Source organism: Siphateles boraxobius, unplaced genomic scaffold (assembly GCF_051911475.1).
Source record: "Siphateles boraxobius isolate OS27281-9 unplaced genomic scaffold, OSU_SipBor_1 207, whole genome shotgun sequence".
Classification (NCBI taxonomy): Eukaryota; Metazoa; Chordata; class Actinopteri; order Cypriniformes; family Leuciscidae; genus Siphateles; species Siphateles boraxobius.
In genome coordinates, this window is record NW_027508819.1 from 265,098 (window position 1) to 282,489 (window position 17,392).

Consider the following 17,392-nt stretch of genomic DNA (forward strand, 5'->3'; position numbering starts at 1 on the left):
ATTAATTTATTTCCCTACATTTAAAAAAAAATACATTTCAGATCTGAAGGATCATGTGATGAAGACTGGAGAAACGATGGTTAAAATTACTGTTTTTACGGTATTTTGCATCAAATCAATGCAGGTTGGGTGAGCAGAAGAGACTCTTGAACATTTGAACAGTAGTGTACATCCAACAGAATGATTCTAGCTTTATTTACCAATGTAGTTTTTACCCTAAAAACAACTGGATGATTAATGTGGATTATGTGACACTGTGATGACTGTGATAATAATGTTTGTTCCAAAAGACTTGATTAAATAGATGTAACTTGTTTATTAGATATTAAACATATAGATTGTGACAAAACAGGCTGTCAGTCTGTGTGTTGGTGGGGATTTTTCAACTATTTCAGCACATGCGATTTTTACATTTACGTCCAGTAGGGGTGGCGGGAAAGCACTGTTATGAGTGAGCAAGTCAGCAACTAGGCTATTCAACCACCATTTTTGAAAAGGGCTGCTTTATTCAGAAACAAACAATGCCATGGCAATCAATGTCAATTATTGCTATTTCAAGAGTGAATCCCGCATGCATATGTAATTCCTAAAACTTTGTGTTTACGTGGGCATTTGGTCCTGGCAGCATGAAAAACAAGTTTTATACAAATTCTGAATGGAAATTAGAAAGCATAGACAGCACACAACGATCGCTCCCTTTACTAAAACGCTGTTATCCGTCGAGATCTCTAGCACTCCCATAGAACCAGGACTATTAATAATGAAAAAAAAAAAAATGTGACCCGTCACAGAAACCAGGGACACAAGTCGGCAGCACAACTTTCGAGCAAAATGAGAAAGAAGAGTTTTTTTTCAAAATTGGTGATTTTCAATTTTTTGGAGAATCTGTTAATTGAAATCACGAAGAAGCCTCTCCATGTTTGAGATAGCAGTATTGGTATATTTAAAAGCTTACATTTTGAGGTTGAAATCGGCTTGTTTTCGGAGATTCTAGCATGCAGTAGGGGCGTGGCGTGTCATTGTCTGTGTGTATTTCCATACTGAATAACCCGGCGCTTTTGCCCCCGCCCTCCAAGTCAACCACATGGCTACTTATTATGCTGTGCTCTGGCCAGCTCTCTCTGATATCAAAATTCAATGAAGATGGATGCCGCAAAGATTGTCGCAGACGAGATGAACCGTCTGGCAGTTACACCGAAAATGTTTTCGCCGCACTTCGTGGGCTCGGGAAACTGAACCGGAGGTATGGGCGCAGCGCGCTCGCCCTCAGTGCTTCAATACGGCGGCTCGGCTCGCTGACAGCGGTGGCTGGCTGTTTCATATGTGACGGAGAATCGAAATAGAGGATGCAGTTAAGACCTTTGCTGCTGCGATGAAGGCCTGCCGTGCGTGTTTCTGAAATGTAAGTTAAGCTTCATTTGCTCTTTAGTCGTTATTTAAGATGCTGAACCTGCTGATGATATAATGTGCTTGCGGACATTTCATTTGTGTGTGTATACGCACATAAGAAAGTGGTGTAAAGAGATTTGCAACAGTAATTTGAGGAGGTGAAATGTGATTATTTGGAAAATTGCAGAAATGACTCTTTAAAGAAAAATGCCAGCAGGCATTTGCCTCCTACATAAACTTTAATATTGTTGACATTTTGGGCACACGAGCGTTGCGTACTATTTGCGCTATAGATATGTAGGCCTATGGCTTATTGGTCTTTGTTTGTTGTTGTTGGTTTTGCGTTATATGTATATGGCATATTGGTCTTTGTGTGTTGTTGCTGGTTTTGCGTTATACTGTATGTATATGGCATATTGGCCTTTGTGTGTTGTTGCTGGTTTTGCGTTATATGCAGGCTATATGGCATATTGGTCTTTGTGTGTTGTTGCTGGTTTTGCGTTATATGTATATGGCATATTGGTCTTTATGTGTTGTTGCTGGTTTCGCGTTATATGCAGGCTATATGGCATTATTGGTCTTTGTGTGTTGTTGCTGGTACGTTGCAAATAGAGGTGCAGCACAATTGTTTTTCGCCTAGTGCGGCAGAAGTGCACTCATTCGAAGTGTAAAAAAAGCTGTAAAGCACATGGAGGAGCTTTACAGGGGGTATGGCTTATCTAAATGAGATGTAAATGAGCCCTATTGTCACCCCCAGCAGCAGAGACAGGTGAGAACTGCACAATCTTTAGCTCGTTTTCTCCTCTTTGAGCTTTTTTAAGTGCCTACTTTAAAATGGCCACAACTTCTCCAAATATTATCAGATTTCCACATGTTACACATCGTTGGAAAGCTTGGATATTACACTCTCAGAATCTATGAATAACTCAAAATGCCCCAGAACCGACTTGTGTCCCTAGTTTCCGTGACTGGTCACAAATAGTAACTGAAGCCTAAATGTTTCCAATTTACGCAAGGAATACAAAAGCCCCGATATGGTGTGGGTAGATATAAAGTAGAAAGATACATAGAGAGAGACAATTACCCCTCAAAAAAGTCGGTAAGAAGCTTTCTCTTCCCGACCTCGAGTGGAGGTTTATTTTTCTCCATTTTTTAAGTTAAAATTACTCTTTAGATGTGGGGCGGGGCGTTTAGGCCTACATTTTAAAGAGACATGGCAACTAGCCAACTTAAAACAAATTATTGTAAAAAATCTATTCACGAAATTTACCGTACCCATTGCATGCATTTAATCAGATTTGTTATTATTATTTTTTACTAAAATAAAAATATCTGAGGGAACCCCCTAATTCTATTTTTTACATCTTATGGGGGGTCCCGGATCCCCCCAGCCCCCCCCTCAATTCGAGCACTGTCTAATCGTGCAATCTTTCAGAGATATTGGCACTAAACCTTATTTAATTTCCTATTGGAGCAATTTTGTCAATATGGTGGATTGGAAAAAAAAAATGGGATAAATTGTAAATAAATTCAGAAGTTTCTTTTGAATTAATATATTAGCAGCACATTAGCAGATTGTGAACACAAAGCACTCACTTACTGTAATATTAGACTCGGTTATGGTTAAGCATTTTTGCTTTACTTTCCTATAGAAGCGATAGGAAAAAGTGTCTATCGCAATCACGTTAATACTATGGGTAAATCTGCTTGTCTATATGTACATACTCAAGTGTACTGGGTTGCCAAGTAATAGTTTTAATACATTTACATCATCACGATTGAGTGTTTGATTATTGTTCATCCAGACAAATTTTTAAGTTAAAATATAGAATGTTCAATAGAAAGGTAAATCGTTTTTTTATTTTTTTATTGTTCTTAATGCTATAAGATGTTATGTGGTTTCTAGGGTACCTGGGGTGGTTGCTAGAGTATTGCTTTGCAATTGCTTTGGTATTCTGAATAGTTGCTATTTGGTTGGGTATTCTGGGTGGTTGCCATGCCAGTAGATTGGAAATAGTAGATAGACAGAGACATAGACAGAAACTTCAAAATGTCTGTTAAAGACCAATTGCAAATGAGCAAACAATTTCAAAAACACATCCGTAGATACAAACTTCCATTTGACATGTCTGATCTGCAAGTGTGCAAAGTAGAAAAACAATTGGTGCAGATAGCCTTATGGGTAGCACACTGACACAGGACACTGTTGCGCTTCTGGTGTCCCGAGTTCCCTTTCAGTCGATAACGTCGGACGTAGTCGACGCGACTGAAATGGGATCACGCTAGGGAGCCTATCATCTTCGAGTACTATTGAACGAGCCAATGTAATTGGCGTGCGTGATTCGCATCACACACTCCGCCCCCGCGGCGCGGGTATAAATACGGAAGTGGATGCACGCACTAGTTGCCTTTCGCTTCGGAGCCGATCGTTTGATGTCTCTGAGAGTGCTGTTGTCTACAACGAGCGAGTGTGTCGGTGTTCTTCAGGAAGACTCTCCCAGTGCTGGTGTTCTACAGCGCGAGTGCAGCGGTGATCGCGAGCTTTGAGCTCTCAACTGCTGTTTTAACAGCAACAAATTTCTAAATGTTTGTGTGTGTTGATGGCTGGTTAGAGGGCGGAAAAGTGAGTGCTTCACTGTTTCAGTTCTCTGTTCAGTGTTGCCGCGGTCATTTCCCTGTGTGCTCCGGCACTGGTGACGGTCCTATTTTCTGAAAGAGCAACACGGGTGCGTTTGCGTCTTTTTCAAGATGTCATTCCGCCCGTGCGTTTCTGGGTGCGGTCGTTCCCTGTCTCTCTCTGATGGTCACAACTGTTGTGTCACGTGTTTGGCTTACAGCACGCTGAGACAGCTTTTGTGGACAGCTCATGTTTTCACAGTGGGAACATGACTGTCGCAGTGTTGAGGGCGAGACTCGCCTTCGTTCGCGGAGAGCGAGTCCCCATTACCATGCCCCACCCTCGGGTGCTGTGTGGGATGGGTGACCGGAGGATAGTGTTGGATGTCCCGCCCGGTAACCATTCCCTGTGGGCTCCTCACTCCTCCCTTCCACTGCAACCACTGGAGCCTCCTGTGTTGTCTGCTGGTCCATCTGTAATGGGTGGGCCAGCGGTTTCACTCGGGGCTCCCCTGGAGGACAGGACGCCGATTGCAGCATCAGAGGGTGAGCTGACTTCTGGAGATGATGACTCGGCTGCATTGTCTCCCTCCGGGAGTTCAATGTTGCCCGAGCCGGATCCAGAATTATCAGCTATGCTGAAACGGGCCGCCGAGGCTGCCGGGCTCGAGTGGAACCTCCACCGTGTCCCGTTCAGTCTCGGTTGGAATCTGGAGTTTGGTATCTTGGGGCGGGCCGCGCTGGTTCTCAGCTCGCCGCCCCAGTGCCTTTCTTTCCCGAAATGCATGGAGAGCTTATCAGGTGGTGAACAGCATCTTTCTCTGCCAGAAACTGCTTGAAAAGCTTTTCCCCCTCATTACCCTTGATGGAGGAACGGTGAAGGGTTGCGAGGTTTCCCTCCATTGGAGCGGTCTGTCGACACAGGTGCACCTGTGTCCGGCGGCCGCTGCCTTTTGGGGGGATCCTCGTCTCCCCCCTAGGGCCTGTGAGTTTCGTCCGTTCCGACGGGCAGAGCTTACAAAGCCTGTGGGCAAGCCCCTTCCTCTTGCGTGCCATGGCGTTGCTGCAGGCTAGGGCACCCATGGCATGCACGAGGGTAATCCAGACCGTGCGCTCATAGGTGAGCACCGCACTGCATCCGACCTCACCCTCCGGGGTACGGGTGTCGTAGCGTGCGTGATCGGTCTGGCGATGTCCACCTTGGTGGTCCAGTAGCGCCTTCGTTGGCTCAGCCTGGTTGGTATGGCGGATGCGGACAAGGTTCGGTTCCTGGTCTCCCCAATTTCCCAGGTTGGGCTGGTCGGCGACGCGGTGGAGAACTGCATCAAACAGTTCTCTGCCGCTCAAGCGCAGACGGAGGTCATCCGGCACATCCTGCCCCGGTGGCCAGCTGCTGCCTCCACCCGCCGCCGGTGGCAGCTCCTCCGCCTGCTCGTCGCCGTGGGCGTTCTCCGGCCGCCGCTCCTGCTGGCCCTCCGCAGCAGCCTCCACCCAGGCCTCAGCAGGGAGCCGGCCGCAGTAGAGACGCCCAGCCCGCTCCAGGCGCTGCCAAGCCAGGTGGCAAGCGACAGCGAAAGCATTCCGGAGCGGGCCGCCCAGGAATGGATGAGATGCTCTTGGAGTGGCACGATCACTCCCTCTCCCCGGGTGAGGGCCGGGTGGAGCCTTTGTTTGTGTGTGTGTCTGTTCCGCCGCTGGCTCCCTAAAAAAAAAAAAAAAAAGCGGAGCAAGCGGTACCCACACTTCAAAGAGAGAGCAATTTCATCTGTTCCTGGGTCCCAAGAGGGCCAGTCTGGCGGGTGTGACCCTGTATAGCCTTACACCCCTCAGCTCCCCCTTGGTCGCCAGCAGGCAGCTTGGTGCGTTCGAGGACCCGGTCATCCGCCTTCTCACGCGCCCCCTGCCGCTTGTGGAGACAGGTAAGTGTTGCACAGCACACTAACACCACTCTCTCTACTTTGCTGCCCCACCTCAGGCTCGGCTACCCCGCTCAAGTCAGTGATAGTCATCACATTAGGTGTTGAGCAGACGTGCTCCTGAAAATTCAGTGACATTCATCACACCGAGTGTTGAGCAGTGCTCCTGACTTGTGCGTGCTTATCTTATCCTGCTGGCGAAGGATTTGATATAGCCGCTCCTCCAGCCGGTACGAAGGCCAGTTGTAAACTCGTTCTTCGTGCTACTAGGTGGTGGGTCGTGACCATCTTGGCCCAAGATTGGTCTGCAGCTTTGACCTGAAAGACATGTGCTTCAGATCTCTACCTCCCGCACCGCAGGCCATCCTGTGTGTTGCGTCTAAGGGTGGAGTGTCAGTACAGTGTCCTTCCCCTCGAGTGCTCCAGAGCCCGTTGGGTCTTCAGGTCAACTGGAAGAGAGTAATCTCGCCCACGGGCTGAGTATCTCTTTTCTAGTTTTGGAGAGGTACTCGGTCCAACATGTCTCTCCAATGAGAATGTGTTCAGCTGGTGTTGAAGTGAGAAAGGGTCCCACTGAAAGAACTTTCAGAGGCTCCTGGGGTATATGGTAGTCGCAGCCTTTGGCTCCCTCCATATGTGACCGCTTCAGCGCTAGCTTCACGATCGAGTCCCGAGGTGACCGTGGCAGAGCAGCTCACCCTGTGTGACTATAGTTCATCCCGGTCTGCTGCCAAACCCTCTTCAACAGAGCGGCCATGTACAAAGGGCGTGTTTTAACGGGGGCCTGGGCGACCCCCGACTACACGGGCATTCGTGCCTCGAGTTGTTAGACATTGCGACCGTTGCGCAAGCTTCCCCTGCATGTCACAAACTCACCCGTCACCTCCTCCTTGGAGTCAGACGCTTCTGAGGGCGCCTTATTCCACTCCTCCCGCTTACTCAATCGTGCCGCCATCGAGCCTCACGACAGTTATAGCCAGGGCAAGTGGAGACTCCATCCCCTGGGTCCGGCTGGGTCATGACCATTCCGGGGCCGCTCAGTTGCCCCCCCGGTTTTATTTTTCCGCCAGTGTTTGGGTAAACCGAGCGGACTACCCTTGGACAAACACTGGGACTCAGCGGCCCCAGGGGCCCGCAGAAATGCGTTTAACCCCAGTGAGCCTTCTAAAAGTGACTGCGACTCATGGTCGCCTTGCGCCTGCAAGTCAGGGAAATCATCACTCTTCATGTTGAGCAGATTTGCTCCTGAAACTCAGTGAAGTTCATCGCACTCTGGTGTTGAGCAGCAATGCTCCTGTAGCTCAGTGAGTCCATCACAGGTAGCTCAGTGAATTCATCACACGCAGTGCTGAGCAGAAATGCTCCTGGTGCTCAGTGAAGTTCCTCGCACTCAAGTGTTGAGCAGAAATGCTCCTGAAGCTCAGTGAGTTTATCACACTCAGGTGTTGAGCAGTAATGCTCCTGAAGCTCAGTGAACTTGTCACACTCAAGTGCTGAGCAGAAATGCTCCTGTCGCTCAGTGAGGTTCTTCGTACTCAAGTGTTGAGCAGAAATGCTCCTGAAGCTCGGTGAGTTTATCACACTCAGGTGTTGAGCAGGAATGCTCCTGAAGCTCAGTGAACTTGTCACACCCAAGTGCTGAGCAGAAAATGCTCCTGAAGCCCAGTGATCTTCACATGTTGTGTTGAGCAATGCTCCTGTCTTTTGCGCCCGTCACTTGCACCTACGTGCCATGTCAGGAGAGGAACAGGTCTTCATAGTTGCCCCTCATTGGCCCAACTAGACCTGGTTCCCTTCAACAGCCTTCCTGACTTCCCCTGGAAACTCTTTCGGGGACGGGGCACGATGGCACACGCGTTCTTCCCCCGGAGATTCCGGGCGGTCTTACATCTGAACGCGGAGGTTCAGGTGGCTATCACAAGATCATGTGTTAGTTACCATCACTTCTGCGAGCACCCCCTAGAATTGGGTAGCGTGCTTACGCCTTTAGAAGTGGAACCTAGTCGTTGAGTGCGTCTTCTCCCCTGAGGAGATCCTGAAAGCTTTCGATCACTTCAGTGCTCTCTTTCCTGCAAAATGGGTTGCAGTAGGCTGTTTTCCTAAATCACCCTCAAAATGATGTTGCCTCGGTGTTTAAACGACGCTCATCGTGTTGCAGAAGTATGCAGAAGCACGTTCTGATCGTCAGGTTCCTGAGGAGCAAGGTCTTGTAAATCCTTGTGTCCCTCTTTATCCTCTTGGGCCTTGTCCCTGGTGCGACTGCACTGCAGAGACCGCCCCTGAGCCACTGCAGGTAGTGAGTTAAAAATTCTGTTATATCAGTTCTCCTGCTCGCGTGGTCTCTACTAGAGGGTAGGGACTTGCTCGCTTTCGGTCAACGTATTGCGCCTGGAGTCTGGGCCGGCTAACTCTCACAAGCTGAGACCCCGGCTCGGATTGTGCCCAAGGTTCCTACCTCTCCCGTAATAGGAGCAGGTGGTGAGCCTGCAAGCGCTGCCCTGGAGGAGGCAGATCCAGCCCTGGCTTCTCTGTCCGATTCGCTTGGACGTGTACAGAATGCAAGTAATAGACCTCAGACCAGCTCTTCAAATATCTGTTGGAATTCAGCAGAGAGGGAAGGCTGTTTCCATGCAAAGTTGCACTTAGTGCTTGCCTTCATTTCGGCAAAGATCCGAGATGCAACATGTCCACTTAGGTGTTGAGCTCCTCTATGATGAGTGTAAAGTGCTCCGCCTGGGCGTTGACGATATACTTTGCTAAACAGATTCTAGAGTTGGGGGCTGGACGACACCTAGTTGAACCGCTGCTTCCCGTGGGCTCCCTTCTCATGAAGCCAGTTTCACCGTGAGCCCGGTTCAAGTGTCGGCTTGCGGCGCCATTCCCCTCCTATGGACTGGATACGTGCGCCTTTCTACTCCAGTTGAGTTCCCTTAAAATTGAACCCTGTTGAGTTCCTCCACACCCCTCCGACGTCGGACGTGCGGAACGTCTGGTGTTAGGCCTACCACTCGTAAGCAGTGTGGAACCTGTGTTAGGCTGGGTCCATATGTTGCGGTCCCTTCGGTGACCCCATATGTGTATTCTTCCACGATACGGCTCCCTGCGGTGAGCCCGTGTCTTCCCTCGGCAGAGTCTCTCTGCCGTCACTGTCCGGTGTGTCTCCCCCCGTCTTAGGCTGGAGCCACCCCAGTGACATTCCATATGTTAGACTGCCCGGTTTCCGCCCAGTTCATATGTGTATTCTCCACATTTCCTCCCTCGGGTTGGATGTGGCTTCCGCAGCGTCCCTTCCTTCCAACGTACGGGGAACGCTTTCCCAGTGGTCCTGTAGGAACAGCAGTGACTTCCCTGGCCTAAGCCCTGTCCTTCCCCGCCTTAAGTTTGCGGGGGCATCAGGAGGCTTTGGTTTAGGCACTGGAAGGTGGCAGCGTTAGTGGCGTGTTCAATGGTTGATCCCATTTCAGTCGCGTCGACTACGTCCGACGTTATCGACTGAAAGGGAACGTCCTGGTTGCGTATGCAACCCACCGTTCCCTGAAGGAGGGAACGGAGGACGTAGTCCCCTTGCCACTACCGCTGGACCACCGCTGACCCCGGGTTACTCTCGGCTCCTCAGCGAAAAGCAACTAGTGCGTGCATCCACTTCCGTATTTATACCCGCGCCGCGGGGGCGGAGTGTGTGATGCGAATCACGCACGCCAATTACATTGGCTCGTTCAATAGTACTCGAAGATGATAGGCTCCCTAGCGTGATCCCATTTCAGTCGCGTCGACTACGTCCTCCGTTCCCTCCTTCAGGGAACGGTGGGTTGCATACGCAACCAGGACGTTCCGGCTTATGGACCTTTCTCGATCACATCCCCCTCTAATTAGGCTCCCACTTAGCTTTTTGTCCATTCTGTACTGTCCTGTCTAAAAAAAGGTGAAAATAACAAAAACTGATAAAAAAAATAAAAATAAAAAAAAAGTAAAAGGCTAGTATATATATATACATATGGCTAGTTTGGAATCCACATCCTCCGAACCTAAAGGAGTTAAATGAATGGTAGGACAATGAGGTTCAGATCCATTTTAGTGATTGTTCACTACTGAATGTTGTTCAAAACACTTTGAGCAACCATCAGTGCCTCCTGGTAAATATCCACACCAAACAAGTCACTGTTTTTGATAGGGTCAATGCTACCCTGGAGTTGGGCCTCCAGCATCTCTCGAAGTGCTGGTTGCGTCATTGGAATGTCAGTTTGTTGACGCGGATCTTCAACAGGAACTGGTCCATCCCAATCAATACCCCAGTCAGACATTTCAACCTATAAGAAAAATAAATAATAGTAAGGTACGTTAATAATTTGTAATAAGATTTGTAAATATAAACATTGGTCAAGAGTTCAATATTGAAGTAAATCTGGAACTGTTTATACCTCTTCAGGGAGCTGTTGTGGTGCAACAAGTAGTCCAGCCACCCACAGCTGCTGGGGAGACTTGTAGCCCTCCGAAGAGAGGGGATGTCGGGCCCAGGTGTCAGAAAAGAACTTCAGATGCCAGTTCAGTCTCGGAATCATCACAAAGTGTAGGCATGTGATATGAACATCACTGTTCGGGTCAAGAGCTCCAATGTCCTCCAGGTGCCGGAAGGCCGCATAGTAAATATGGATGACTGTGCACCATAAATCTCGCCATAGCCTCTCTATGCGTTGATTATGGACACTCTTGCCCGTGATGTAGCTCTTGCGCTCTGACAGAGAATGTACACATTTAATAATCTTAATTTAACAGAAACATCAATAATTCAATAATTCAACAAAAACAACTGCAATCAATGGAAATATTCACTGATAATCTAACTAGGGACAGATGACAGCCAATCCTTTTCTAAATGTGATACAATAATGAACACCTGTGTAGAATTTATATATATATATATATATATATATGTATTTTATACTCTTGACTTACTGCACCTACCAGGTCCTCGATCAGGATGTTCTAGCATGAACCTTGCCACATCTACATTTTCCCCACCATGGTCACTACGGACACGCTGAGGCAGACCATGAACATGCACAGCTTCCAAGAAACATTGCAGTACAGTAGAGGCCCTGTTGTTATTACTGGCTTTCAGGAACATAATTTTACGGCTAAAGCCATCAATGCCCCCATGGACAACTATTCTCCAACTGTGAAAAGAGGGAGGAAGAGAGAATATATAATTAGAAATAAATTATTTAACAGGAACAGTTGACAATGTGATGGTATAGATATGATGGCTGATTATTGTAATGCCTCAAATGATAAATCAACTTTTTAAATTTTATATTGTGTATTTGCAAATAGAGGGTATGCGCGTGACGTCACCGTCGCCGGAGTGCCTGCAGTTACTCACAGTGAGTGGCAAAAAGACTGAATGAGCCGTGAATGCCGCGAAAAACAAACACAACACATATAAAGTGCGAAAGAGCTTTGCGATTGACTGTACAACTAGATTTGACAAAGAATCAGAGGTATATTTTTACAGACTGCTATAGAAAGAGGAGCAAATGGATCGCTGCAATTCACAGAAACAACTGGACTCCAGTCAGCGAAAGGTGGATTTACAGTTATCATTTTGTGTCAATATGCTGAATTTAGGTGTAAAACCATACCCATATATTTTGTATTGTTATATATATTAACAACTCATCAATTAAATATTTATCATTGCATATTCTGCATTATTGGATGTTTTTTAATAAACACGGACCAAAAAAAATATATATAAAGTTTAAGGGCTGGAGGATATGATGCTATATATAACACTGATATAAGTGATCACCCGGATTTAGACCTACCTATATTGTATTTATATAAAGAGTTCACGGGCAAATTTGCTTTATGTTTAGGTCTATATTGCTTTTATCTCCCCGGTGTCGAAATCAGGCTAACATAAATGTCAGGCAACACGATTCCTGGCTGCATGTCAATATCCATGGATCACTGGAACTTTAGTAAGTTGTAAGGAACACTTGAGTCCAACATTTAGTTTAAATTGATCAAATTGTTCGTTTTAGTCGCATTTTCGCAGTTTCTCCTATTAAATCCAGTCACGCAGCAGATCTTTTGCCACTCAGTCAGGCTGAGAGGGGTTGTTCCGGCGGTAAAGTGACGTCAATGCATTCCCTCTAGAGTGCCGAAGTCATGACGTCACTTTGTAGGACAACTCGGAAGCTAGCGGCGCATGGATTCCCTCGATCGAAAAACTATGCATTTTCCCCATAGACTTTTGGAAAATCGCAAAAAATAAGATCTGTGTTTAACAAAGAGTTGTGACCCTTACACATTTTGTCTATCAAGATAATCTTTACAAGTTCATCCAAAATTTATACATTTTGAAGCCTATATAAAGTTTTTTAAAAACACAAGCAGACACAATACAGTTTAAAAAACCACAAGCAGGTTATAACTGTGTGTTCAATGTCATAGATCAAAATGTGAAAATATTTAGAAGCTTTGTTAACCACAGACCTTATTTCAGGCGATTTAGCAAAAACCCATTCAAGAATCCCATAGACTTTAGAGCGAGGGAACCAGGAGTGCTAAAATGCTAACTCACTTCTGCGTTTTGACCTACAGAGTGACGTAGTAACTTCAGCACTCAGCTATGTATTTACAGTTGTCTATTTTTTTCCCGCATTAGACGAATAATCGAAAAAATAAAAACTTAAAAATACAACAAAAAAAAATTTGTTGTCCAGAAAAAATACTACCTACTAATAATGTTACTAATTACAAAAAAAAAAAATAATGATAAAACATTAAACGGTACCTTCTTTTAAAAGTCTTACCGGATGAGTTTATGGTTGCCATCAATATGCCACAGGGAGAGAGGTGCTGGAACTGAATAAGGGCGTCTTGGAACAATATTCAGTTCCAGTCCACGTAACATAGTTCCAACCGGATCAATGGCTCTCATAACCTCCCGAACTCTTCGTTGTTGTACCCTAGAAACAGAACTGTTATAATGACATGCAAAAGTTTCTCCTCCTTAGTCAAAATATGTTGCTATGCATATCAATGTCAGTAAAAGACAACCTTGTTTCCTAAATTGATGTATTGTATGACAACAACTAGTCTGTTTGCCTGCTCCTGGAGAGTTACCGTCCTGCAGATTTTAGCTCCAACCCTAATCAAACACACCAGAAGGGGCTAATGATGTGTTCAGGGTTGCTTGATAATTACAGGGTTGGGACTGAAGTCTGCAGGACAGTAGCTCTCCAGGAGCAGGGTTGAAGATCCCTGCTACAAGGGTAAACAGAACAGAACCAAATGTATAGCAGATGTCATTAATGTTTCTATTGGCAATAGAAATTAATCAGATTTGAATATCAGAAGGCGAAGTCCTACTTTCAAAGAGAGGTGCCTGGAGCTGGGTATGGAAGAGGCTAATTAGCTCCTGAGCAACACACTAAGCTACTGAATAATACTGAATGGTCTATATAGAGATACCATGATAGGAACCGTACTCCTATGTAGACGTAGATCAGCTGAGAGTCAGCGAATACAAGCTAGAAGTAACATGACATGCTAGAAGTTTGATGAGGAATATAAACCATGTCTCTATGGTTAAGAAGTAACACTCTTTTTGAAACATACTCACGTTTGAAACGTACCTTATACCTCTTGCTTTAAGATGTCCCATGACCATCTTTTGTCCTGTATTAGGACAACTGGCAATAAATTCTATTACATTTCTTTTTAAGTCTTCAACAGTGATATCACTGTAAGTCTGCCTCACAGATAACTGATACTGGGTCATTCTGTTCCGGATTGTTCGTTGACTTAGAGAATACATTGCAGCAATTTCTTTAACTGTGAAATGTTCGTCAAGTAAATATTTCAGTTGCTCTTCACTGAGAAAGAAAAACCTTTCACAGGTTTGGACTGGCAAAGAAAAGATATGTAGCTCATGCAATGCAACATTTAATAGTGAAAATATCTCCTCTTCATGTCGCAGTGGTCTGTACACAACAAATCTGGACAAAACATGGACAATGCTTTCCAGTCTAAAGAAAAAGTTATCACAGTGTGTATCTACCGCAGCCTGTCTCAGCTCTGCACCTAATGACTGCAGGCTCTCAGAGATGGCACTCAGCACCTCCTGAAGAACATGTGGTTCTTCGCTGAAAAGAGAGAAAAAAGAAAAGAAAAAACATCAGATCAATAAAATACAGTCCAGTGTAGCAATCAAGACACTCCTGAGGGATACAATTACAGGGTGATATTACCAAAATATGTAAATACTGCTTAAATTTGACATTTTTACTTTTTTAAATTACAATGTGATAGTTTGTTTCACTGTTTACTTAAAAGGTTGGAAAAGGTTGTGCGATTTTGTCTAAAAAAATAAAAACATGTTCTTGGTGCTATGTAACCAGAGGGTGAAGCTTCCAATAACGCATCTAAAAGCTATCAATCAACTCTCAGACAAGAAAAAGAACACTGTTTCACACCAGAGTATGTGATTGGAGTGGTAATATTTCCAGAGCGGAGAGAGACTTTATGAAGAGGGGGGATGGGCTTGTCTGTTTATTAACCATGGTTTTATCATGTTTTTTGGGCTTATTTACTACAATTAAAAATTTGGTCAGGATTTGTTAAGTGCGAAAGTTTAAATGGTTCCCCAACGAGCAAAAATGCTTAGTTTAATTACACGGGTAACAAAATACACAAGTAAACCGTTTCAATTTTATTTTTATGTTTAGTTCTATAGACAAACTTTAACAAATATCAAGTCAAAAAAGAGCGCCACATTCATGAAAGTAACCGAAAATTGTAAAACATTTTTTTCACTTGAATGTTGCTAGTGCGAACTGACCAAACAACTGGAAAGCTAATGACAGTCACAAAACTCCTGCAAAAAGCGGACTTCCCTCTTACCTTGACATTGATTGTTTCGTAGCCTATACTTTTAGACTACACACAATACATGATTGACTTTTAGTTAGTTGGATGAGTCAAGTTCTTTAACCATAAAGTCTAACTACACAATGAGAGGAAAATAACATTTAACCATCCACAAAATGTTATTACGTTGTTGAATGCGCATGCGCCAAAACTACTACGTCATGATAATGCACTAGGCTACTTGCAGTATTTGTGTGTGAGTGCGCTGGTAATCCCTACGTTCTGAGGACCAATTGACCCCACAAATATAGTAATAGCAGTAAATTTTGACCTTGTGGGAGTGTTTTGGTGTCCATGAGGAAACAATCTTATAAATCATACAGAAATACGTTTTCTAAAATGCATAATATTCAGACTGGTACCTTTTGTATGTGAGGGAGAAAATGGATGTGCATGTAAGCCTCATTGTCCTCCAGACTCTTTCTAAATGAGAGTTTTAGTGTTGTAACTGAGTACAAAAACTGACCATCACTTAAACGAAATATTACCTTGTTGATGCTTAAGCCACTGCAAGGATTCTAAAGAAACAATTTTGATTATATTATGCATTCCTTTGGAGTAATTAAGGGGGGGGGGGGGGGGGGGGAGAGGTGATTTATTACTGTGCCACCTTTGTGACAGTTCATCAAATTCAGCACACTTGATTCACACAACACATGACTGCACTGGTTCTTATAATGGTAAACCATTCGGATTACACATCATTATGCTACAAAATGACTAACTGCTGGCCGCAAAAAAAATAAAAATAAAAAAAAAATAGAAAGAAGTGGGGAAAAATGTAAAAGAAAATACAACTTGATTCAGGGGAACAATCTTTTTTGTATAGCCTATCCCTTGTTGTTCAAGGGTAATTAACATACAAATACTTGAGAGACAGTGCAAAATCTTACACAAATATTGTACACTTACACTAACAATAGGCCTACACCCTAATGGTTACTTGATGAGAGAAATGAACATATTGTACATACAGTAAACTATCACATAGAACTGATTGTCATTTATTTGCAGACATTTTTAGGGACTGTATTTTACCATAAAAAAAGGAAACCTCACTGTTTCCCAACCCTGTTCCTGAAGATACACCAAACACAACACATTTCCCTGCTCTTTATCATAATCACTTCCTCTCGGATCATCATCTCGATCCACACATCAGCTCTTCAGTGGAGACTCTGAGACATAGCCTAAGCAGTGAAAGGAGGAAGACTTCAGCAACGGGTCTTCAGGGTCAGGAAACACTGGACTACATGACTAGTGAGCTTCAGAAAGAGTTTGGTGACAAGGCCAAGAAAATGTTTCTTATTTTTAGAAGAGGTGAACAATTATACATTAACACAATAATTCAAACACAGTGTTGTAAATATTTATCCCAGACTATTGTTGGGCTGGTGCAGTATAGCACAGGAGTCCTGAAGTCACCCCATCACCACACATGCTCTTATGTATAAAGCCCATGTTAATGACCTGATCTGAATCAGATGCTTTTGATTGAGGAGACAATGCAGAATAAACAGAACAGACAGAGAAACCCATAAAACATTATCCGTACATAAACCATCTCCTTATGCGCTTAGAGAGAAATGCACATAATGGATTATAGACAGTAGTGTATTTATTTTAGTTTTGAATTGTTTCGTTTAAAGACATTTCAAACTGTCTATATAGGCTATTTCTCATAATTTTGTTTTAATTTATGACGAGATGCTCCAGTTCACGAGTTCACCGCGCTCGCGACTCCATAAGTCATAGGGACCCCCATAAAAAAATATATTTTTGGATTTTGGGGGGTCCCAAATAGGCTATATTTTAACATTAAAAATGTGAGGCAGCAATCAGGGCAGTAGCTATAGCACAGGAGTCCTGCCACAGGGCATTTTCATCTAGCAGAGTGAGTTGTTGTTGTGGTGCACCCGCTAAATAAGGACTGTACAAAGTTGCGCTGTTGGGGCTCGGACAGTTATTTATAACATATTAATTTAGAGTTAAGAAACGATATATAGGCTACACACGACCAGAGTGCTGTTTTCCTGAATGCCGTCACGATTGAAACCGAAATATTGATTTCATAACAGTTCAATAAACAAATAGGCCTAGTTAAAATTAAGTTAGGCTACTTACGAGTCAAAGATTAAATTACCCATTATAAAACCGGCTCATTCTGAATAAATGAGCCGTTTGAACGAATCGTTTAAATTAATGACTCAATGACTCGCTCATTAAGACGGCCGCCTGCCGCCTCCTACTGTCGGTTTAGTTTCAAAGTATCATTCTTTTCAACATTCCTTATTTGTATATATATATATATAAAAAAAAATATTTAAAACAATCTCATAATCTCATTTAATACAGCTATAATTTTTCAATTTAACTATCCGGTATGTAATTTGATTGGTAGCAGCCACTAGACTAGGCTGTCTTATTATTTTAATTGAATAGCCTATTAATAAAATGTAAGAATTTGAAATGAAATTTAGAGCATACATTCAATAAAATTAGGGGAAAAGTGCCCTTTATAGAGATACAAAAAA

The 17,392-nt window shown here is 44.2% G+C and overlaps 1 protein-coding gene across 2 annotated transcripts; it reads right to left on the reverse strand.

Annotated features, from left to right (window-relative positions):
- Positions 1-9,760: 9,760 nt before the first annotated feature.
- LOC143745598 (uncharacterized) lies at positions 9,761-14,126 on the reverse strand. 2 transcript variants are annotated; one of them, XM_077237713.1, is made up of 5 exons: positions 13,565-14,126; positions 12,740-12,895; positions 10,884-11,095; positions 10,340-10,653; positions 9,761-10,228 (listed from the first exon to the last, which is right to left on the reverse strand). In XM_077237713.1, the coding sequence occupies exons 1-5, from the start codon at positions 13,744-13,746 to the stop codon at positions 10,007-10,009; spliced, it is 1,086 nt and encodes a 361-aa protein (XP_077093828.1). In that variant the 5' UTR covers positions 13,747-14,126; the 3' UTR covers positions 9,761-10,006. The 2 variants fall into 2 exon arrangements, with proteins under 2 accessions (XP_077093828.1, XP_077093829.1); XM_077237714.1 differs by having other exon boundaries at positions 13,552-14,126.
- Positions 14,127-17,392: the final 3,266 nt, after the last annotated feature.